At 33.9% G+C, this 26,152-nt stretch overlaps 1 protein-coding gene across 3 annotated transcripts in view; it reads right to left on the reverse strand.

Moving 5' to 3' along the window:
- Dpp10 (dipeptidyl peptidase like 10) overlaps positions 1-26,152 on the reverse strand; it is a 1,298,333-nt gene that overhangs the window by 325,586 nt on the left and 946,595 nt on the right. For all 3 annotated transcript variants that reach the window (XM_063258966.1, XM_063258965.1, XM_063258967.1), the window contains exon 4: positions 497-591. In XM_063258966.1, the coding sequence (XP_063115036.1) occupies positions 497-591 (95 nt within the window). The remainder of the gene's footprint in view (positions 1-496; positions 592-26,152) is intronic.

Here is a 26,152-nt window from a genome sequence, read left to right on the forward strand (position 1 = left end):
CTCACAAAGTCTGAAACACTGAAAACAGGCCATTACGAAGCCCATCACAAGGCCAGTTTTATTAAGTCTTCCTTCTATCTCATCTGGAAAGCCATAAGGAGAAATTCAAAACATTGAGAAGGAAAAGGAGGCAGTGTAAGCTAATTATAACTTGGTCAAGGCTAAACATTTTTTAAAATGTTGCCATTTTAAAACTAATTGCACCTAGAAAGTACTGAGGAAAGTATTCATTCCAAATGAATACAATTAACTTGAAAATGTTCATACGATTATTATTCCTGGCATATTTATTCACTTAAAACGGCACATGAGAAGAAAATAAAGCAGGAGCCCATGGGTATTTTCCATCCGTAGATGTCCTGAGTCTCATGATAGCTCTAACTTTCCACCTGAAATGTTTCAAGTGCTGGATCTGGAGAATAGAATCTTAAGTACACCTAAACAGCAATCTAAACAGTATTGAAATACACAAAGTAATTAATTATTCATTACTTACAAAAGTTGTGTTTTCCAATAATAATGTGGTGGCATTTGTTTCTATATTCAGTTTAATGACATGTCCATTCTCGCTTTTATACACCACATCTGTATCTGCAACAACAAAGACATTAACAATTGACAAACACATTAAGTAGGTAATATAATAACTTTAGGGGAGAAAATGCGCATAACAAACAGACACATTGGAGCAATTATTGTTAGCCTCCAATAACCCGAGCAGATTTCTATACTTGGCTCACATTAATTCTCTTGAAAGATCAGGAAGCCTGCCTAACACATGGCCTATTGTGCAAAGAACACAGGATTGGTGACAGGGCTCCTCAGTTTCAAGCTTTAACAAATGAAATTAATTAAAATACAGACAACCTGCTGCCCATTCTGAGGTGGAGAGATACTGGGAAGAGCTTCCAGTTTCCAAAATGAGGTACTACCAATAAGCAATCTAGAATTTTTTTTTAAATGTATAAAGTCTGTGCATAATTCTAAATATTCTCATACCACCTCGGGTATCTTGGCTCAATCCCAGAAATTCGTCATTGGTTCTAGCCAACCTCTTTTTCTCTGGGGTAGAAAATTTTTTCTCTGGGTATTTTAATCTGTTTAGTGTGACCAAAAATCAAAAGCATTAAGGTCACATCATCAAATTCACTTTGTCAACTTTTGAGTCAAATTTAACCATATTTTTAATTAAATGACCTTGAAAATATCTCACACCTCACATTAACTTGAGAAAAAAGTAAGATAATACTCAAATATTTAGGAGTGTGTGTGTGTGTGTGTGTGCATGTGTGTGGATATAAAGTAATAGATTTTAAGTCCCTCTTAAATTTGAGTAATTCCTTTCTAGTTTTTGCTCAATTTCATTGTGTTACACACCCACCTGAACATTCTTGGAGAAAGGGTGATGTTAAAGGGGATTATTTTCACGGTTCATAGTGAAAAAACCTACATAAATCACAATTTTTAAAAATGTGAATGTCTTGCTGGTCATGGTGGTGCACGCCTATAGTCCCAGCACTCCAGAGACTGACACAAGAAAATTAGTTTGGGTCCAAGGCCACACTGGACTACAAAGTGAGACCAAACCAGCCTGAACTTCATGGTGATGTGGTGGAAAGATCTAACATTTCGGGGAGAACGTGGCTTTCCGCTCCCTTCTCTTGTTATTTCAATAACGTGAATAGTAATACCTAACATAAATGTGATGAGAAATGATCAACACTAATAAAAATGAGGTGTTTTTTTTCAGTGTTTTATTCTAAAGACTAGTTATGACCCAATCTTAACATCAAAGATGGTAGTGAGAATCAGTAGCTTTTATTCACCTGAATGTAAGTTGGAGCTTTTAACAGAAACAGCAAAAGGCAAATAACATTTTAGAAAAGGAGAAAAAAAGATCACAAACGGATTTCTCAATTACTTCCTGAAGCTGACAATATAGACCGAGAGCTCTATGAGATTTCAAAATAATCATGCTATCTTCTGAATGTCTATTATATGCTATGAATAAATTGTTGTTTTGATATCTTTACCTTTACACATTTTCTTTTCTAGTAATCCAGAACAAATAACAGGCTCACATAGGCAATAAAGATTTTGATGAGTATTCTATTTCTCTCTTTCCTTCCTAGCCCCATATTTATGAGCCACACTGCTGATAAACTGCTGTTTGGTTTTGTCAGATGATTTGATCTCCTCTCTCCTTACTGTATAGTAGTACTTCCAAGTAAGAATCCAATCTCGGTTTAAATTCTAATCCCCAACTGTTCCTTATTATCTTTCTTGACATATCCACTCGGGACCATTTCTTGACCTTGAACATATCCCTGTAAACAGCAAGAAAAAACAAGGAGAATTCCCTAACAAAATTACCGTCATAATATTTGATCAATAAATTAGGCTTTCTTAATGTGGCTTTCCTTTCCTTGCATTTGGGAATAGAAATAAATATAGCTGTACACTTTTCATTGAGTGGTTATTCTCCCAGAAGGAATCCATACAGCAGAAAGCTCAAAAGGAACATTTCTATGGCTTTAGACATAAAGAAAACTGAGAGTGTAGCTTTAGTATGAACATGATCCATGGTAAATGGAAGAGACGAAGACACATGGCCTCATAGTTTCTTCCAGTAAGAGAAAATACTAAGCAAATAATAAATTGCTATGAGACATGGAGAAGAAAAATTCATTATCTCATTTTGAATAAGAGCACAAGGACATAGAAGGAAATGAACACAAGAAAATAAAATTAATTTTTAAAATCCTTTTTAATGAACAATTTTGGGGATTTGAAAAAATATAGAGACTTTGTATTTGCATTTGTATAAATACTTTTGCACCTGCATCCTGAAACTTTAGCATTTGGTTCAATGTTGCTAACTAATAAGAGAAAAAAAATTTTATGCAGTGTAATTTTTTACCTTACTATTTAATAATGATTTTTCAAGAATGATTCAGAAGCCTTTAATAACTGTCTTTATTCATGAACTTTTTCATGATTTTTTATAAATGAGTCTTCTGTGTCTCACGTTTATTTAACTTAAAATTTTATTTATTATCACATGTAGAATTTCCCATTTTTGAAACTCATTTTACTGGGCTAATAAATTACATTCTGGAGCTACATTTCTAAACCATCTACCGCGTATTCGTTTTAATAATAGTTGATGGAATATGAGTGAATCAGATCAATGATTAAAGTACATTAACATGGGAAGATTATAGCAGGCTACTTGAAACTGTCTTAAAGACAGCATTAAGCAAGTTCTCTCTGTACTTTAATTAGGTAATGGTTCCTGCTTTGTAGCTCATTGAAAGTTAAGAGGCAATTATCTTGAACATATTCTCAACTCAGGCAGTATTTTTAATGAAAAATTTTGACAGGATCTATTCTGAAATCCAAGCATGTGTCTTAGTGTGAAGAACCCCAAAATAGTCATTAGTCTCATTTTATTTTTTCCATAATTTGAATTAAAAAAAGAAACATCAGGAATAAATCTTACTTTCATATGCAATCGTGCAACCATATTTTATACCTCTCCTACACAAAATCAACGGCATTTAACATTATGCTTCAGTTTTTAACTATTATTGACATTAACAATGGAGACCCCTCTGCATCCCACCCTCATTATCAGGATCAAGCACTGAAGCACCCTAAAGACATGTGACCCACTCTGTTTTAGGAAATTCTTGTCCACCAAGTTGAGATTATGAATTGGAAGAAAATTTTTGCATTTTAGGAATTTTCTGAAAATTTAGGAACTTAAGCTCTTGAAAGTAAGACTTCAAGTAATCAAAGTATTATATCATGAAATGTACCCCACCACACACACATTTTGCATGCTACTCAAACTCAGAATCCCAATCCTGCATTTTGCTCCCCTATCTCCTTCTTTTGGACACTAAAACTTTATAGATTTAGTACTGGGAATTGAAATAAGGGCCCTGAACTATGCAGACAAGAATTCTACAACCGTAGACCTCTAATTTGTTGTTATTGTGGTTGTTGTTTTCTTTTTAGAGAGAGTTTTATTAAACTGCCCAGGCTGGCTTCAAACTTGAGATCCTCCTGGTTTGCAATCCTGATTATCAGGGATTGAAACTATGTACCACGGTACCTCACTCTAAGACACTTTTAAATTCTTATCTTCCCTGACTTAAACAGGCAATAAATTCTGCTTTCTTGATTGGATATGCTGTGAATCATCTGGGAAGTAGATAGTTAATAAATTTACTCTGCACATAGATAAACATAAACTCACCGCACTGGCTTTTGTGCTATTATTGATACTTTGTGCATACAACTTTGACATGATAATTTTCTTAGAGTATTTCAAAATTAAATTTATCTATTATAACAAGTTTTCAAAAAGTGGAAAAAGATTGATGAAATCAGTTTTCTGAGAGTTTTAATACAACATGATCTTCATTAAAACAATCTGTCTGATATACTTAAGAAAAAAAATTCTGAAAACTCATAATTGTCCATAATTTAGGGACTTTCTGAAAATTAATTTCTTTCTTTCTTTTTTTTTTTTTTTGTACCAAGAATCAATCTCATGACCTCATTCTTGCCAGACAGGTGCTGTGCCATTAAACTATATCCATAGCTAACAATTAATTTCAGATTCACATAAAACACATATGTGAAAACATAGTTCAATAAACTAAAAAAAAAAAAAACACAGAACAAAATGATAAAAATATTTTTCATAGAAAATGGTTGAGCTCTCTTAGTAAGGACTGCTATACTGAAGTAAGATTTTATTCTTTAATTATGTGACAATTATAAGTCAAAAATATAGTTATTCATAATTGAAACGGAGTAAGCAACTTGTCCAACTGTCCTAAGATTAGGCTCACAACCAAGATCCCCAGGCCTCAAGTAGATTCATTGTCTTTTTTCATCACATAGAACTCTCAATCCATGCTCATTCTTGTTTTTCTCAGACTTTTGAAAATAGATAATTTTTCTTTTTTGCAAAGAAAATCTCCAATTTGTAACAATCAATTATACTCTAAGCTCTTGAATATTTAATGTCTATTTTCTGTTTTCCACTACTTATACTTTTTGAGTAAATATAATTCTCCACACCAACAAGGAACTATTAACTTTATTCATTCAGGTCTCCTGTTCTTTTTCTCTTGCACAGTAATTCTCAGTGAATTGTTTGTATATTGGGTTGATTATTCTGTGTCCACCCTGCATTCTATTTTGCATATTTTGAGCAATGCAGTTCCATCTCTCTCTCCTGAAATTTCAGTCCTCTTTCATCACCACTGACCTGCAATAATCAAACTAATGTGATTTTCTACAACCTTTGACTTCACAGAGTGCCACAATATGAACATTTTCTTTGCTTTGAATCACTACCTTGCCTTTGCATTTTTTCTTCAAATATTTTATAGTTTCTGTTTTCCTGATTCTTATAAAAGCAAAGACATCCTTCAAAGACAGCTCTGAAATTTATTCTTTTCTCCAACAGCTTCTTTCTAAATAATCGTGTTTATTTCCATCTTCCTATTGATTATAAACACAACAAATTGTGACCTTTAGAATTTGTCAATTCTACATGTTAAACTCACTACTAGATCACATAAAACTGTGTATATAGGTAAAGTAAATGTATTATAATGTTTCTGCACTCTCCCTTCTAATTCCATGTACATACACAACTTACGTTTTTGTCCTCCATATAAACATTGTCCGTCATGATCTCTCAGCGAGCTGATTGGTAATTTTCAGGAGTTTCCTGTGCCTCTAGTTATTTCTATCACACAACACATTCTATACAATTCTGTATTGTTGCACATGCTCCAAAAAAACCCATTCTTCCCAAGTGTAAAGTTTTAAATTATTTTGTATTTATTACATACTGATACCTTGTAAAATCTACGATCTTATTGTTCACAGTTCTCCACAAATCTTACGTTTCCTCTCACTCAGCTTTGCTCACAGTTTCTACTAACAAATGCCCAAATGTTCTTCAGACTTTTTGTCTTTTACAAAGCATTGTTGCATTCCCAAGTCTTTTAAACTCCTTACCCAAAATTTCTATCCTCTGAACTCTTTTCCAGTCATTTAATATTTGACCATATCATTCCTTTGAACATTTTTATTTAACATTGATGTGTTTGTTTGGGGTTTCCAATTGCTTTATTAATTAAACAAAAGCTATTTTTAAAAATTTATTTTCTAACATACTTAAAGACATAAAATTCTATATAGTAAGGAAGAAGCATATAATATTTTAATATATGAATACATTACATAATGTTTAAATTATGTAAGTCAGATTTCTCTCTCAAATACTCATCATTTCTTTACAGTAAAAGTTACCAACATCCTTTCTTCTTCTTTTCTGTAATGAACAGTGTGTAATAGTTATCAGCAAACACTTTAATGCAATAGTATATAAGAGTATTTATCTGCCTGTAAATCAGATCAGCCACTACTCATCTCTTGCTTGCTTTCTACCTTCCTGGAATTGGACAATCTTCACTCCTAACTTATTTCAGCTTAGCTCTCACACATATAAGTGAGATCACGTGGTACTTACATACTTGGATTAATTAATAATCATGTCTACTTCTATTCATGTTGCTGCAAATGACAAGATTTCATTTGTTTTTTGTGGATAAATAGTATTTTATGAATGGGTGTCTTTCTTTCTTCCTTTTATATTAATGGGGTCCTTAGCCAGTTTAGAAATCAAAGAAATGCAGCATTATATAAAAATGTATGGAAAAATACCTGTTCAGATAATGTATTTTCAATAGAATTTAAGGTGGCAAATAAATTACAATACCTATTTACAACTTTTCCTAAAGAGTTTAGAAGAATTGATTTTATTACATGTGATGATATGAACAGCTATTTTGAAGAAAACAAGATATTATAGTAGCCATTGTTGATTTCCTATCATCTTGTTTTGAAGTTCAATAATGCTTTTATTCTTTAAGTGGTTTTTTCTATTTTCTATTATTTTATTTCAATAGGTGTACATGTACGGACAGCTACTTGGAAGAAAACATGGGACATTATGGTAGCCATGGTTGATTTCCTATTGTCTGGTTTTGAAGACCAATAGTGCTTTCATTCTTTTGTTTTTATAGGTTTTATACTATTTTATTTACTTATTGTGTGTGAAGGTATGGACAACAATTTCGGGGGAAAAATAGAGCATTACGGTGGCCACTTTTGATTTCTTGTCTTTATTATTTATTTATTTGTTTATTTTGGTGCCAGGGATTGAACTCTCAACCTGGCAATTTGCCAAGCTGGCACATATGCCATTGAGTTAAATCCCTGGCCCCTGATTGTCTTGTCTTGAAGTCCTGTGTTGCTTGCATTGTTGTGTTCTGATCTACTTTGATTTTATTCTCTTTAAAATTAAAAAAAAAAAAAAAGAATTTCAGGTTGCCAGTAACAATATAAACCCATTTTTGCGATCTGTGATTTCAAATGTGCAGGAACTATACAGGATGGCACGATAACATTTTTTTGAAAATATACAGTTTATATTTAATCTAGGTATTAAAGACAAAGAGAACATACTTAGTTTTGAATAGAAAAAAGAAATGTCTGCTTTGTTTGGTTTTGTTATATTTTCTTTGTTTGATTTTATTATATTTGATGCTATAGTCAGCTATTTTGAAGATAACAAGATATACTATTGTAGCACATGTTGATTTCCTAATATCTTGTTTTGCAGTCCTGTATCATTTTCATTGTTTTGTTTTAATTGGCTTTATTGTTTTATTTTGTTTGGTTTTATTCTCTTTAAAATAAAATGAAAAATAAATACATAAATAAATAGCACTGGTATTAATGTCTATTAAATATCTGAAGAATTCAGGAGTAAACATTCTTGTTCTGATTTTTTTTTTTAATGTGAGGATTTTACAGTTAATTCTATTCCATTACTTGTTATTGATCTTCAGGGTTTCTATTTCTTCAAAGTTCAGTTTTGGTAAGGTGTATATATCTATGAATTTATCTATTTTCTTTAAGTTATCAAATCTGTGAAAATACAGTGTATTTGTATGTGAGGATACAGTCCATACAGGGTAATCATCTCTAATGATCGCTCAGAGTGTGTAATAGCATTTGTGGTAATTCCTTTTTGCCCATCTGGTTTTATCTGTGTCATCTTTTTCATGGTTTATCTAATGGTTTGTCTATTTTTTTTTCATTTCCAAGACACTATTCTTTCATCTTTTTCAGTATTTCTTTTTGTTTCTATAATATTTATTCTTGCAATCATCTTGTTTTTCTAGTTCTTGAGATAAAGTGACATGTTATCTAATGGGAACTTTTTTTTTAATGGGTATTTATTGCTCTCAGCATACCTCCTAGGACTGCTTCTGTTGATCCCATAGTTTTTGGTATGTTGCGTTTCTATTTGCATTTGTTTCAAGAGATTTTACTATTTTTCTTAATGATACTGTTTATTGAATCTCTGGTGTTCAAAGTAACCTGTTTGATTTTCATCTATTTTGCAATTTTCAGAATTTTTGTGATTACTTTTTAGTTTTACTAAACTATGATCAGAAAATATTTTCAATTTCTAAAAAAATCAGGAAGACTCAGTTTGTCATGTGGTCCATCATGGAGACTACTCCATATTCTGAGAAGAAAAATGTGTATTCGGCAGGTGAGGGATAGAATGACATGTGGGTATGTTAAGTCTCTTTTGTCTACGTAGAATTTAACTGCTGCTTTTTTCTTGATTTTCTGTCTGCATGATCCATTCATTGCTGAAAACAGGGTTTTGAAGTCAATTACTGAATTTGGAGTCTCTGTGTTGTTTTGGGTCTATGAAAATCTGTTTTTACATTTGTGTGTTCTAATGTTGGATGTTCATATTGAAGATATTTATTTCCTAACCTAGTCTTATTATGTCATGTGCCTTTTATTTAATTTATGGTCTATTTTATGTTGTATAGTTAGGGCTGTACCTTCTTTCTTTTGAACTCTGTTTGCACAGAACATCTTATCTGTTCCCTTTACTTTCAGTCTATTTGTGTGCTTAGAAGTGTTTCTTGTAAGCAACATGTAGTTAGGTATTATTTTGCTATTTTTATTCTAGTCTTTCACTCTGTATAATTTAATAACAATCCACTTATATTTAAGTTAGTCAGTAATAGATCAAAGCTTACTAAAAGCATTTTGTAACTTATTTTCTAGTTTGTTGAAAGAATTTATTTCTTTTTCTCTACTTCATAATCTTCCTCTGTGACCAGCCTTTTATTGTAGTGTGTTTGGATACCTAGCTTGTTATTTTTGGTTTATCTATTATACTTTTTGTTTTGGGGTTGCTAACAGGTTTACAAAAAGCTTTTTATAAAAGGAAACACAAACCATGATAAAAATGTATTACTGAGAAAACTCTCCCCCCACACACAACTGGAGTCTTGATTTTCTATTTTGCATCTTATCAATCTCTTACATATTAATGAAGTGATCATGATTATTAACTATTACTTTTTTTCTTCTTCATACTAAGTATATGGATGGCTCTTGTACTATGCAAACAGAGAATTCTGTATTTATATCATCACTACTACCAATGAGTATTATATCTTTCTTTGTCTATTATTATTATTTTTTTTTCTTTTTCAGACAGGATTTCACTACGCAGTTCAGACTGGTTTGAATTCACTGTGTAGATGAGGCTAATCTGCAACTGTCAGCGATGCTTTTGTTTCTGCCTCTGGAGGCGTGAGCTACCAGTTTCCTTTGTCTAATGTCACCTTGTTGTAATTGAGGAAAACTCCCGTTATGTTTTACTGGAGCTCAGTTTGGGACAATAACAATCTTTTAACTTTTATTTGTCTAAAAAAATTTATCACTCCTTAATTTTTAAAGAATAGCTTTGTAGAACAATGTGTTTTTGCAAGCTTTGTTAGAACTTTTTTTTCCTTCTGTATTGCAAAATCTTATTTCACTCTTTTTGCCTTGTAAGATTTCTGCTGAGAAATCCACTATCAGGAAAATTGAGTCACCCTTATGTGATATTTATTTCTTTCCTTTGCAGCTTTGAATGTTTTCTCTTTAATTTTCAACCCTGAGCGCTTCACGATGTCACAGGGTAGCCTTGGTTGAATTTGCCTACTGACCTTTGACCTTCCTATTTCTGTATATCTGTATCCTTTTCTAGGTTTGGGAAGTTGTTCCAAAGTTCATATAAGCCTCCTTCAATCCTCTTCTTTCTGTTTTCTTTCTTTTTCAACTGTATCATTCCAAGAGGCCTATCTTCCAAATCACTAATTGTTTCTTCTATTTGATCTATCTTAGCATTGATGGGATCAGTCAGATTTTTTAATGTTCTGGATATATTTTTCAGCTCAATAATGTTTATTTTATTGCTTCTACCTCTGTTAATTTTCTCTTGATAGTGGATTGGAAAATTTCTTTGTGTTTTCTTCAAACTCATCGAATTTCCTTAAAAGAACTGTTTTAGATTCTCTTTGTCACAGTTCTCTCCTGCTGATTACTATCTGCTCAGATTCTGACACATAATTTTGAGCATAGATTGAGATCATGATTTTCTAAAATCTGTTACGGGTTTTTGGAATGCACCATTATCAACATTTGCTGGGCAGTGAAGCATTGGATATTTATAATAGATCTTTATCCTGATCTTCTTTGTGCTTGTCTTTCCTAAAATTAAACAGGCTATAAATTTTCTCGGAGCTGGCATAAATGTCCACAGTTTCAATACTGAATGACACCCAGGTCCAGATATGCTTTTACTACTGTATTGCCACTAGGTAGTATTACAGGATAAACCAAGTTGACATCTGTCCCAAATATGCTGAGTTATTCGGGAGGAAACAGGAGAGTACATAAAAAGTAGTATATTTTTCCTAAGTTTCTCCCTAGGGCCTGGGTATGCTCAGATGCCTGCCTCACTCACAGTTGCCCAGATCTGGACTGAGTTGCCTTAAATGGACTTGCTTTAGCTGTCTTTGTTACATATATAACCTCCAATGCCCTGTGTCACACTTTGCCCACAGCCTGCTATGACCTCAATAGTCCCAACATTATGCCAAGGCCTGTGATGATTATTTTGGAGATGGGCTCATGACACATGACTGTCGCAACTACTCACAAATGATGCTAGTCAAAACACGTGTCTGAAAGACACACGAGGTCATTCTTGTGCTGGTTTTAGCACTGTTTCAGGAGCTCTTTCCACTTGCAGGCAGGTGAAGGGGGTTGCATGAAATTTCACTAGCTCACAGTAAGTGTCACAGCAAAGCCTTGCATCGCTATTCCATCCTATGCAGTGAATGTGGTAGTACAGCATTCTCTGCTTTCTGAAGTTATATTAGTGCCAGTGAAGGCAGTCGTTACAATTTAGATGTAAAATAGCTTGTGAAGTTGCATGTGTTTGTAATACCACTAAATTATGAGAACAATTATAGCTCACTTGCTGTTTGGAGGTTAGACCTTGTCAGACACAGGGGGTTACTTGGGCATGACTTAGATGGGTTAACCTTCCTTCCCCATTCACCCCTTGAGTCTGCTTCTGGGTTACTGTGCAGTGAGCAGCTTCTCTTTCACTGTACCCCTTTGCTATTCTGTTTCTTCTATGAAGCCAGTTGGCCGTGGATTGTTACATAAACTAGAATAATTCTTTCCTCCTTCAAATCTCAGGTGCCAGATAGTGTGTCTCAGCAACAAGGAAAGTAACTGAAACAGATGTTTGCACCAAAAGCACTGTTATTTCTGTGACTACCTGACCATGTGGCTTAATAGTCATTGGAACTGGTTTGCCAGAGATGTTTAGAAAGATTTTGAGTTGACAGTTAAGGAACCAGCCCTAGCATGTTGGAAGCCGAGCTTGATAGGAGATTCTGGATAGAATGCCAAGGACCAGAGTGCTGATAAAAATCAAACAGTAAAGACCAGGATCAAGAGGTTTCAGTAGAGACTAAGAACACCACTGGCAGTTGCACTTCAGGTCATGTATGTTATGCTCTGGGCGAAAATACACTGAGATTAAGGGCTGTGATTTATTTGATCATGTGAAAGAAATTTCAAGTCAAGTTACCAGTCGGCTTGTAGCATGGATATTGCTTGCTGCACTTAGCCAGGTTTATAATAAAAATCAAGACTAAAAAATCCCATTTGAAAAGTTCTCAGTTACCCTAAAAGAAAACTTACAAACTTCGAAAAGGACAGCTTGGTTATTGAAAACATTATATTAAATGAAGTCAACTACTTAACAAAAGGAAAATAAGAAGAATGCTTCGAGGACCTGTAAGAACTCTCCAAAATCCCTCCTTTTACATTGTAGATTTTGCTTTGAGATGAGAGCTTAGGACATGCTGCTGAGAAGAGTCTCAGACCAAATTTGTTCCCCAGGATTTAGTTCACAGTGCTTGACTTTCCAGCTATTCAGAGGCCTCTGCTGCTCTGTACTGTGTCTGTGTCTGTCTCTCTGTGCCTGTCTATGTGTCTGTTGGTCTTTCTTTCTCTCTGTGTGTGTTTCCTGGCTTCCATGAGCTGAGAAGCCTTTTTCCCACACCAGTCTACTATACTGCTTCCTTTTTAGGAGCCAAGAGGCCATGTTTGAAATGAGAACCAAAATAAACTTCTCCTCCTTTAAATTGTGTCAAATGTTGTATCTTAGCAATGAGGAAAGTAACTGAGACAACAATTCTTTAGTCACTTAGGGCAAGGATAAACCAAGTTATGTCTGGGTCTCACAGCTGTCAGAGCATGTACATTCTCAGGAGTACACTGAGGTTCACCTCACAGTGACCAGCAGCATGAGCTGAAAGATGAGTCTCCCACTGTGCTACAGCACTCTGTCTCATGCTTGGAATGTTCTAGCACCCTGATTGCTACAAGTAAGACATGTTGTTGTACAAGGCTGAGGATATGTATGGTACAGGCAGTCCCTCAGTAAACAGTCGCACTTGACTCACAGTTGAAGTGACCTGCCAAGGACAATTTGCTGAGGCAGGTATGCTCTTAGCCTACTCAAAAACAGAAATAATGTATGTCAAGCCATAGTTCATTCCACTGGTGCACAAATTTCCCCTGGTGCCAGTTTCCCAAAGGTTTAGACCAGATGTGTTCAACAATCTGTGGCTCACTTGCCCTTTTTAAAAACAAAATGTTATAATAATAATGTATTTTAAAATAAATAAAGCTTTGTTTGGCTTAAATACATAAACTATTATACATTTAATACATGGACCACAGCAATTCCTCCTGATTCAAATGACACAGGCAACCCACAAACATCATTAATTTCTGGCTTATCTGTGGATCACTTTCTGCCACTGCTCTAAAACAATACCCTGTATTACGATACATGTCCTCCTTCCCAAGGGGTGGAGTCTTGCTTTATACTGTGTTTCCTAAGGTTTGTCACTGTAATTTGACCTAATTTGATGTAATGGTTTATTTCATGGGCTTTGGTTTGGCAGTGCAAGATCACTGGGCTTTGTGTTTCTCTACCTTGGTCTTAGTCTTGGTCTTGGGAATTAAGTATAAGGGATTGCTTTAATTTTCTCTTCCTGCCGCAAATTGGAAGCATCTTTCTCCAAATTTTGCTGCTTGTAGGTAGGGAGCAGTGATATAAGCAACTTCCCTTCAATAAGTTTTTGTTTTGTTATAGTAAAACCAAACACAATAGGATGGTTTCCCACATGACTTTCTTAGCTTCTGAGGAAGTAGTCTCATGCATGAACGTTTCCTCAATTTGGTATATCTGTAAGGAAACAGTCATCATAGTATCTTATTCAGGTGTTATACTGGCTCCATTCTTCAAAGCCTATTTCTAGTTCCTTGGAGAACTAAAACCATGTAGACCCTCATGGTTTTCATCACATTTATTAGTCAACTTTTGCAAGAATGCAATTTTTAATAATTTAGGGTATTTTTACCAGGAAGATGAAGTTAAAAAATAAATAGTTCTCTTTTTTAGGAACTTCATGAAAACCCAAGTACTTAAAAAAGCCATTTGTTCAACAAATATTTGCTGGATAAATATTGCTTTTTCAGAATAATATTCAGCTCTTACAAATGACTATTTACTATCTGAGAGCTTTTCCTAACCTTCATCTCCCCAAATATACCATCGTTAAGTGCTCATATTGTAAGTCTCGCCAAACCCTAATCAATACTATTTAATGGAGTATCTGTCAAAATAGATCACAAAAACTCATACTTCTTGGGCTCTTCTCTTTCCATGTACTGTTTGATTCCTATGGTGACAGTGATCTTTTCAATCAATGTAACCAGTTACCTCACTCACTCTTCATCATTTTCACAGGTAAGTTTGGTGGTATTTTAGGGGTTCCAGCATTCAGCTTTGGGTTGCATTTGACTCTTCAATGCTTGTATTTTGTAAGTAAAGGAAACAGGTCCACGCATGTCATCTGCTGTCATATTACAAGTGCAAAACTGATTAGCTGTAGCAGAGTCCATCACCAGGACAGTGAGGTAAGCAGAGAGTAGATAATTAATCATCAATCTCGTAAAAAGATATCAACAAGTATTTTGTCTTCTACAAAGGCTTCTGACTGCATTTATTATATATATATATTTCCTTTTTATCCTCCTTCTACCTTATGTACAAATACATTTAGCACTACGTTAGTACTACAAATGCATCCCCCTTAACCAAAATTTACTAAGCAACTCTGGACTCATTCTTTAACCTTGGGCAGCCTGCAGTTAGAATGCTACTTAGATCAATCTGGTAATAACCCCCCCCCCACCGTGTCTCCACTTACTATTTTCTCCTCACACCCTGGTCTTTGTCTCTACTCATTGACTGCAACTTCCCAGATATCACTGCTATATTTTCAGTTAAGTCTCTGATTCAGTAGTTTTGAATAAAGTGTGTCTTATAGTTTTAGTCCTAGTAATTAACTTAGGAAACAAATATTTCAGGGTCAATGCTGCACCGCAGGTCTATAAATAATAGCTTTAGGCTGACTTTGACTGTCCATTGCCTGGTCTTGTAAGTCAATCACACAGCACTCTATATTTATTTACATTTTGCCTGTTTTAACATTACAATGGAAAAAGTGAGTAGCTAAAACCAAGTTCATATGGCCCACAAAACCTGCAATATTCACAGTCTGACTCATTAAAAAGAACATAGCATCTGTGTTAGATTAATAATTGTTTTCCTCACTCCCTAAGTTGATTTTTTTTTAACTCATTTCTGTGTTAATTTAACCATGGATCACCAAAATGCAGTTCTTAAGAAATTTCAAAATAGGAAAACAACCTAAATGTTCTTCTCCTTAAGTAATCTTTGGTATTAGGATAAACTTAATTATATAAAATAAATGCATTTTCCCAAGAAGTAGCCAGAATCAAGATCATCTTCATTTAGAAGTCATGATAATCCTTAGTAATCACCACTGTTCATATAGAAGTGTCAGTGATGTGAATGGCACTTCCTGTGATAAAGAGTCCTTCTCAGGATAGATAATGGAGCAGTGGATAGCCACTCAACTAAATGATGTTTTTCTGATCCTTAGCTAAAATGAGAATTGCAGCAATTTTCACATGATCATTTCATTCTTTAGATTATTTGCAAAAAAAAAAAAAATCACATGAGAGGAAAATAAAACTGCTGTCTAGAATTTCAAATATCTCTTCTCAACAGAGGTTTGATTACATAACAGTAACCTAAACACAGCTTTAACTAGTTCTTAACTTTTCAGTTAGAGGCTTTACTAAACTGTTGCTTGATTTCAAACACATATACTCAAGTACTTCTGCCTGAGTGGTCAGCCTTTCAAAATTATTATAGACAAAACTATGATACAGAGCCAAATTAGGTAGAACTTATTAGGCATTCTGAGAAGGATCTGGGCCCTTCAGGGATTCAGTGTAGAAGATGAATAATCACAATGGTGGCTGGAGGCGCATCTGAAAAGGACTAGACTTCAAGATGGAAATGCAATGCCCAGGCCTGAGATCTCTCCAGAGATAAACAGCAATTTGAGATGATGCTGTAATTAGTACCACCTGGTCCAGGGCAAGCAGGGAGGGCATCAGATACGTGGGTGGGTGACCTGAGCATCCTGACCAGAAGAGCCTTACTTAAACTCCCATTTATTTTCCAGGAATGCTTTTGTTTTTTCTATGTTAGAAGTTGCAGGTAAGGTAAGGTTAATATTAGCCATATACCCTTGCTATGTGCCTCATTTCCCTAAAGAATGGCTATTAGCTAAGTGACTGTCTTTGTAATCTTATTGATGAATCATAACTTATTTACCCAAGTTGTTATTCACATTGTAATCTTCCTGTATAAAACCTTTTTGGAGAAAACCTTTTAGCAACATACTTTAAGGACTCTTCCTCGCTCTCTCATGAACTTTCCCTCAATATACTTCTGTTACTCTTCACCTCCTTTGTTTTCAAAATTCATTCCTTGATATGCGAGAAACATGAATTCGGCATAGCTGATATCTACCTGGGTAGGAGTTGTCATTCCCTGCCACAAAATCGGCAAGCAAAGACAGGGACAATGTAAAAAGATTCACGCTTTCTTTTTAATGAATATCTCATATAAACGTGTGTGCTGTTTCCTGGACTCTGAATGTACAGAAGTCAGAACTGCAGTAAGATGCAGGGAGGAGAGCTTATTTAAAGCACTATCTAAACTGAAAAATATATACAGAGGAAGAAGAAAAAGAAGCGAGGCAAATAGGCAAGTCATTCTTTTCCCTTCTGTTTTGCGTGGGTTACTATCTCATCACTATTCTGTTTATTTCTCATTCTTAGAAGATTAATCTGAGCTGATCTAATTTTCAAAATAGGCATTCAGAGAATGAACAGTTCACCTGAGGCTCTCCACTTGGAGAGAGTTTTCAGATTTAGTGCTTCCACTGTAGTCCTGCAAGTTGAAGAAACACCGGACCCTCACAACAATGCCCTGTGATGATTTGTCTGTTGCTACAATAAACTGTCCCTGACCCAAAGGTTTTCTGCCTTACCACAATTCACTGTGGCAGTCTACCTGCTAGTTTGCAAGTAAATGAAACCTCAAGAATTTGTCATTTATTTAATAGAGATGATTCCGTAATTTTAAATATCTCTCCATTTCTCACACTTTAATTTCTATACCACTAAGAAATGCTTTAATTTGCATAGTAATGTTTGATTAACTTAATTATAAATCAGGTAATCCTTCATCAAACTTGTAAATTAGAAACTTGAAATGCATTCTACACATCTACTTGTAATTTAATCCTAGAACACTGTTATTCAAAGTTCTGAATTCTGCTATTTAAATGTCTGTCTGTATAGTGATAACTATCCCATACTGAGCTATTTTGATACTCTCTTTGGAGTCTTCATAGCCATGAACTTTTCCATGAACTCTAGGTAATTTCCTATGACCAATGATATTGTCCTACTAAAAAAAAAAATTTACTCTCCATTTTCTTTGATAAGACTGCATCTTTAATATCAAGATTCAGTGTTTTCTACTTGTCTCTGAATGGACAGAAAAAAGCAATGCTTTTGTCTATTCCATGACAAGTAATCTTAAGAAGGCTTTTTTTATCATATAGAAATTATTCTTAATCATGCTTAATGTCAGCACACTTCACAATACAAAAGAAAAAATACATGGAATTGAAGACAGTGATTTTTTGCTTCGTTTCTGATTCTAAACTAGTGTGTTTTCATTATTGAAAGTTCATACGAAGAAAATATGAGTGAAATTTTTAATGAACTCTCTTAGAAAGCACAGAAAACCATAAGTCATATTAAATTTGTATTCTATTTTTTTATCTTTAAATTATTGATTAGGCAATTTGCGCTGTCCTTAAAAACCCTCCACTGATTATTTCACTTCTCTACCAAATACAATACAAATTGACATTTTAAAAGGAAAATTAAACTCAGACATGATAAGTAGAAAAACAGAAAAGATAACATGGCAATATTTATAAGGCAGGAAAAGGAAATGGAAATGTTTTAGGCCTGGCGTAATTGTACAGTGTAGCAGTAAAGTATGTGGTCTGACAAACTAATTCATATGACTAAACAAGTTATGACTCTTCAAATGCATAATGGCATATCTTTATCAGTTTCTGCATATTTCAATTAAATCTCTAGAGGTAAGAATTGATCATTGTACTCCAACAAGTATATGATTAAATTGTAAGATGTCTTAATTGAATAGAAAATTGGATGTAGTACATTGATTTATACCAAAATAGTATTGAAAGAAATAACAAAATTCAAATAGTCAAATACAATCAGACCCTGGAATGAACATCATAAACATAAAACATTAAAATACTTAAAATGAACTGCTTACAGAAGAGTCACCAAAATCAGAAAACTGAATTATAAAGCTAATTATAAAGGAAATGAAGCAATAACTTTGGGAAGTATATTTTTTCTTTTTATTTGTTTAAAAACATTTCTCAAGAATTTTTAGGGTTTCATTATTATTTTTGAACTGTATTAAAGTTCACATTCACAAGAAAATCTTGTTGATTAAAACATTCAAAATAGTCAAATATCATGTAATGAATTTATCCATATTCTCTCTTTACCTAAGACATACCCGATCTATACTGAAAACAAACAAACAAGAAAACACACATACTACAAAATAATACTTTTAGGAAAAAAAAATGATCAGACAAAAAATACATGGATAAATCACTGTTACCATTTTCTACTTCTGGGTATCAGGTGAGGGAAAAGTAAAAGACTTTTTTTAAAGTACCAGAATTTCCAATCTGACTGTGTCTAAGTCCAGTAATAGTCTTTCTACATGTTTAATTTATGCAGACACATATATTTATTTCATGCAGACAGGTGCTCAAAAGTTTTAATTGAAGGTATGAGTAATGCCCTGTGATCATTTTATTTCAGATAACAATACTTAGACAGATATTATTTTATAATTAAAAGATTACTGTAGCATGAGGCTATACTGTAATTGCTCCCTTTCCAATGTACCAGAAAAAAATCAAGAATGTTTTTCCTGCAGTTCTCAGTCAGAGTATTATCGTTCTCTTCAACCCAAATTGGGCCAAGTACCCATTCCTGCAGTGGGTTAGTGGATGCCAGGTACTAACAGGCACCAATCTGAATTGCATGTCCACTTTTGCCAAGGTTTGGGTACCCTCTGTTGCTGAATATCAGAAAGAAACTATTTTTTGTATGGCAGAAAAAGAGTCAAGGTTGGCTAAGTAACACAGATACAGATCAACTACATAGCATATGTGCAATGGTGGTGAATATTTTTACTTGCAAAGGGTGTCATTAGTAACCAAAGTGGCACTTCCTCAAATTCATCTTAAATTGGCATTTTATTCATGTAGAAAATTTCAGTGTAACTGGTATGTGTTCAGGTACAGGGTAAGAAACAGTGATGGGAGGCAAAAGAATTAATCCATAATATAAAATGCATTTTAGTAATTGCTACACTTCTGAGCAGATTTGTTAGCTTGCCTAGGGTCCTGCCAACTACCGAAGTCATGCTACCTCTGGAGAAAAATGATTTTTCCTGAAATCTCAATACTTTGGATACTCACTGAGAAAGCTTGCCAGGAGAAATGAATTTTCTTGCCAAGAGTATAGTCAGAAATTCATTCTACTGAGAGCAGGAAACTCATGCTGGCAGGAGATCAGTCTGAGACTGCTGAGGAGATACAGCTATATGCCCTGGAAGAGCCACAAATCTCCATCAGCGTTCAAGTGTTGTGTTAAGTTGTTAAGGGTTATCAGATTTGCCAGAATAGACTCAATTTATATGAGTCCTGCCAACAAGGATAAAGTCTAACAACACTCTTTAAGATCAATTACGTAGTGTTAGAACACAGTTAGTACTGTTTTCATTGCTGTGACTTTTGCCTCAAACTCCTGACCCTTCCCCATTTCTGACAATGATCAACCAAATATTCGTTGCTAAATAGCATGGGTAAACCCAGTGTTCATCCCCTCCCTAAATCATGCATTCTTTCCAAACGATATCAGCTTTAAACATGTGCATCTATAATTATGCTTACATGTATAGCTGTTAAAAAATAGCATGTTTTAGGCATTTGGAGTGAATTTTGATTTTTCTGCATGTAAATAATTAGTATTTGAGTTATTTACCTTATCTACCCTAAATGAACAAAACCACATCTAATACATGCTGCTTTAAAATCAAATAAAAAAATTGCACAGATTAAAGGAGTATCATGCACCCAGTGTTAATGAATAATCCTTGTATGATGACAATATTGGGTGGTACTCTTGACCATGTTGATACTTTGTTTTCTTATTCTTCAATTCACCCATATTCAGTGTTAACTTGTAACACAACCATCAAAATTGCAAGATATTCTTTTAGAAAAAAAATTATCAAATTTCTTAGAATATGATGAACAATATAGCTAATATTTATGCATCTTATTGAATTAGTGTCTAATTTTTCTAATACCCCGCATCATATGTAATTCAAGCCACCTGCTGACACAGATGGAGCTTGCTCACTTTTATGCAAGAGCTAAAGATCTGAACCTGACAAAACATGAGTTAAACTGTCACTTTGTTTTGCTATTCCACATTGAAAATAGCTTAAAGAGTCAGAATGAACAGATGTTTCTTCTTAAGCATTCTTTTTTCCTCCCCCGGTCTTTCAGAAAATATGATATGAGCCACTTTACTATGAACATTTTGTTTCTGCAGCACAAAGAAAAGGCTTCCGGTTCCTCTTCCTAATATGACAGTTACTGTACATATCATTAAGCAGATAAAAGCCATCATCTGCACAACTGGCCTCACTTCACCTGTTTTAACTTCCTAAAATTTGCTCTGAGACCAGCTGGAAGCACAAATCTGATAAAACAGGAGATACCTATCTCCACAGATACAGATATTAATGTAGACAATATGCACTGTGTTTGTCCTATGGATGTGTTCTGACACAAAAAAACTAATATCAAGATAATTTTTCAATTTCTATCACCTACTTGTTCAATGTTTTCCATGTATACAGGAAATGGGAAGGAGAAATAAAAATACATTAAAAATCTAGTCAGTAAGCTAAAGTAGTGTGCCTTATTTGTTTTAGAATAATAGCCATTTATCATCACTACCCACAGGAAGACCTTTTGTTAGGCATTTATTCTTATTTAAACCTCAGAATAATGATCCTTCTTACATATGGAAAATTAAACCTCAGGGAACTTAATTAACTATAGCAATGTCACTCAATTAAAGAACAGTGGAGCCAAAATTCTTTTAGGAGACAAAATTTAAATTTTAAATAGGATTTGGCAGTGAGAGTTGGAATAATCACCAGCGGAGGGTCCCAGCAGCCTCCTCACTCCTGCCCTACCTTCCCCCTGGTCCTCATCTAGCACCCACAGAAGTAGTAGAAGGAGTATCTTGCAACAGTCCTCACAGCACTAACATTTGTTCCATTATAGGCAATAACAGAGACCTGAGCATGGCAAATCTCAGGAGCACATGCATTCATCTGTGCTCACCTGAGCACATGCTACAGTTTCCCTGGTCAGTGTCACCTCCTGGAACCCTGTGAGAACCTCCAGGAACAGCAAGGCAGTGCTACCCATGTAGCAACTCCCTGGGGGATGGAGGCAGCCTCCAGGCCTTCAGTAACAATCAGGTGGTGACCTTCAAAGGTGTTAATAAGCACATGTGACTGGAAGAGATTTGATTTAGTCCTCCTAGGCTTTTAGTAGATTCTGTTCTTGATCTAAGATTTGTGTATATTTATTTAAAAAGTAATTATTAGGCTTTTTCCCCCTACTTTCAACCTAATACCTTTAAAGGTTCTATTTTGTTTTTAATCAGTACCGGGGATTGAACTCTTGACCACATGCTTGCAAGGCAGGCGCTAATGCCACTGAGCTTTAAATTATCAACTTAACAATTTGAAGTATATGATTCAGTGGTTTTAAGTACATTCATAGTGTTGATTAATTCCACAGCCATCATTCTCTGGAAGCCCACTGGTTTTATCAAACTGAGAATCTATTCATTAAACAACTCTCCATTCCCTATCTTTAGCCGCTGGAAACTACCATTTTAGCTTTTCTACATATAATTTAAAGCACTCTAAATATCTAAGTAGATTTGTAACCAGCTTATCTTACTTAATTTTCTCAAGCTTCACTCACATAATAGCATTGTCAAAACTTCCTTCACTTTTAAGGTTGAATGACATATCAGTGTATGTTTTTATCATAGTTTACTTATCCGTCATCAATGGACATCTGGGTTGGTCCCATGATTTAGCTCTTATGAATAATTGTGTTATGAATATAAGTATGCAATCAGCTCTTTCAGAGTCTGCTTTCAATTTCTTTGGGGTGCATATCCAGAAGACTTTCTGAATGATATAGTAATTCTATGATTAGTATTATAAGTCAATATACTGCTTTCTATAACTACTATTCCAGAACCCAGATACTAATTTCTCTACATCTTAACTAAAACTTGTTATTTTCTGTTTTCTACCTAACATAGTTTTATTTGCGTTTCCCTGATAACTGGCGATACTGGCAACTTTTCATGTGTTCATTTTCCATTTGTATATATTCTTTGATGAAATATCTACTCGAGCTCTTTACCCATTTATTTATTGTCCTGACTGGTGTTTTGTTGCTGATGAAAGTTGTTGAGTTATTGAGTTTTTTAAAATATATTTTGAATAATTTGCAAATATTTCTTCTCATTCTATGAGTTGCTTTATTTCTTTGTTGTGTTTTTGATTAAATAATTTTAACATTTTGTACTAAGTCCAATTCTTATATTTTTTCTTTTGTTTTCTCTCATGTGAATGCTTGTGAAATTGACAATTTTAGTATTTTGAAGTTTTTGTTCTATACTTTCTTCTATTAATGTTTGATTTAATTTAAGTGACATGTTTGAATTAGGTTTTGTATTCATTTTAGATAAAGATACTACTCCATTCAATTTTTTGCAGCTATTCAGGTTTCCTGTTTGACTATTCCCCATATAAATCTCAATAGTCTTGTTGAAAATCATAACCACATATACAAAAGCCTATTTATGGGTTATATTCTATTCTATTGACTTGTGTAACTGTCTGTACATGTGCATTAGACTGAAAATATTGTGCTATACCTTTGAAATAAGTTGTGAAATAAGTAAGTGTGAGTCTTCCAGATTTGTACATTGTTTTGAGATTATTTTTGGCTATTTAGCATCTCCTGAGATTTCACAGATATTTTAGGACATTTGTCTAATTGTTTATGTAATTATTGGAATATACAGTGTAAAAATTATGTCAGTGCTATACAAGTGTTAACATTTTAACATTGTTAGGTATTCTGATCCATGAAGAGGTCATGTGTTCCATGTATATATAACTTCTTAAATTTCTTTCAGAAATGTACATCTAAATGTATGTCATTCATTACCTTGTTTGCATTAGTTAAATATTTAATTTCTTCTAATGCTATCATAAGTACAATTATTTCCTTAATTTCCTTTAAGATTTGTTAAAAAAGAAAGTTTGTGTGTTGAAGTTATATTTTTCAATTAATACTTTATTAGTTCCAATAATTTTGGGGGATATTTGTAAGGTTTTCAAAATGTAAGACACACCATTTATAATCAGAGAAATTTTACATCTTCTACTCTGAGTAGCTTTTAACTGTTTCTCTTGATAATTTCCTAGGTTTGAACTATCAAAATTATGTTTTACACAAGTGGAAAAGTGATACATAATTGTAAATGAAAATCTTTTGGTCTTTCACTACAGAGTATGATGCTTAATGTGAATTCTCTTGTGTAGATTTTATTATATCAAAATAGTTTCTTTCCAATCCTAGCTTGTTGAGAGTTGATATAAACAGTTTAAAGTTTGTCATATCCTTTTCTATATATACTGAGATAATTATGTCATTTATATCCTTCATCTGTGAAAATGATGCAATACATTGCTTGATTTTCATACGCTGTATCATTTTTGCACTCCAGGAACAATCTCTCTTGATTATGGTGTATTATTCTTGTAATAAATTGATATATTCAATTTGCTAGTATTTTATGAAAGATTTTTTTCTCCATTTCCATAAGAATTATTGGTCTGCGGTATTCTTGTAGTATCTGTCTAATTTTTTGTGTAAGAATACTACAGTTTCAAAAAATGAAACGTTTCTCTATTTCTTCATTTTTTGGGAAAAGTTTGTGGAGGGTTCATGTTAGTTTTTAAAATGTTATTAGAATGAAGCACTGACACCATAAAGCCCAGGACTTTTCCTTGTTAGGAGATATTTAATAGCCATTGAGTCTCTTGTTTCATATAGACCTACTCAGAGTTTTCATTTCTTAATGGCTTATTCCTGATAGATTTTAGGTATCTATGAATTTATGTATTTGTATATAGGTTATATGACCGGATGGAATATAACTCTTTGTTGTACTATGTTCTACTTTTAATTCTGTGTAATCAGTGATGGTGCTCAATTTTTCATGTGTAATTGTAGTAACCTGAATTTTATTTTTCTCTGAACCTATCTAGCTAAAGATTTTTTTATGTTTTTAAAGAACACATTTTTGGCTTTGTTGATTTTTCCCTTAATTTTCTGTTATGTATTTTTCTTCCCTGTCTATTCACTTTAGTTTGTTTGATCATTTTAGTTTGTTTTCCTTTTTCTGGTTCTGTAAATTGTAAACATAGGCTGCTGATTTGAGATCCATATTCTTTTCCTTAATGTCAACATTTTTTATTGTTATAAATCTCTTCATATTGCCTTTGTACTTTTCATAAACTTACTAAGTTTTTAAGTTTTCATTCATCTATACGATCTAATACTTCTTGTGATTTCTTCATTGATAAATTTGTTGTTTAAATCTAGGTACATTTATATTAATTTGTTCCACTTCGTTTTAGTTTTGTTATTGATTTCTAATTTGTGGTTAGTGAAATTGCTTTGTATGATACCTATTTATTTATCACTCGAGTCTGAATTTATGCCCTAAGACAGTTAATTGTACAGGTGTCAACTTGGTAGGCTTTAGGATGTACCAGGGAAGTAGCGGCATTCATTTCTGAGTAGTTCATGGAGATATAGCTTTGGGTCTATATTACTCATCATTTCCTCTCTGGGCACTGTTATCCTTCTCTGCTTAGTAATCACAATGAACAAAACTTCTTTTCTGTCAAATCCTTTGACGATGATGTTTCTAACTTGGAACCATCTGATCATGGACTGGAATCTCTGATAAACTATTTTCTCTTTAAAATGTGGGGCACACCCATTGTATTTGGCAACAGAAAAGCTAACAGAAAAAATTAGTACCAGAAAAATGGGGTCAGTAGAGTGAATGTACTTATGTTAGAGAAGTTTTAGAATGCTGCAAACATTCTTATAGGTGAATGTGGTCGGTGCTCAGAAGCCCAGAATGTTAATACAAATGCAAACAGTAAAGGCCACACTCCACAAGTTTCATTTGTGAATAAGGACTTCATCGGCAGCTGATTAGAGGCCATGTGTGTCATATTCTCAAGGAAAATGTGTCTGTTTCGTGCATTACTGAGATTTTGACAGGAACTGAGATCAAAGACTGTGGACTAATTGATCTCATGGAGAAAATTTTAATGCATCCCAATGTTCCTGCTGGTTGTACTTATCCAGAGAATGGCGACAAAAAAATGAAGTTGGAAATTTTTAAAACTTTGGCAAAAAAGACGCACATACCAAATCTGGGACCAAAGGAGGTGTTATTGCTAAAGAGATTTTTTCCTTTAAAATGAATACAAGAACCTTGTGCAGAGACAAAAAAGGCTTGCCCCTCATGCCTTTCTCCCTTCTTAGAAATCAACAAAACAATAACATCACAGCCTTAAAGAGTGGAAAACAGAAACTTTTTCATTTTGGAAAAGATACCCTGGGACCCATGCTAGAGAAGGGCTATTTAAGGATTTTTTTTTTTTTTTTTTTTTTTTTTTTTTCTCTTGGTAGGATACATCTCAACATGCTTAGGCTTCCAGGTACTCAGGGTCATGGCAACCATGACTTACGGGTCCTTTGCTATTGCCGCTACAGACAAAGGCATCACCCCCACAGTGCTGGTTTTACTGGCATAAGAATGTGAGTTGTGAATCATGGAAGTTTCTACCAAGGTTTCAAAAGAAGTCCTAAGAGGTCAG

This window comes from Cavia porcellus, unplaced genomic scaffold, assembly GCF_034190915.1.
Source record: "Cavia porcellus strain 051 isolate PalLab524CR breed Dunkin Hartley unplaced genomic scaffold, mCavPor4.1 scaffold_12, whole genome shotgun sequence".
NCBI classification, from domain to species: domain Eukaryota; kingdom Metazoa; phylum Chordata; class Mammalia; order Rodentia; family Caviidae; genus Cavia; species Cavia porcellus.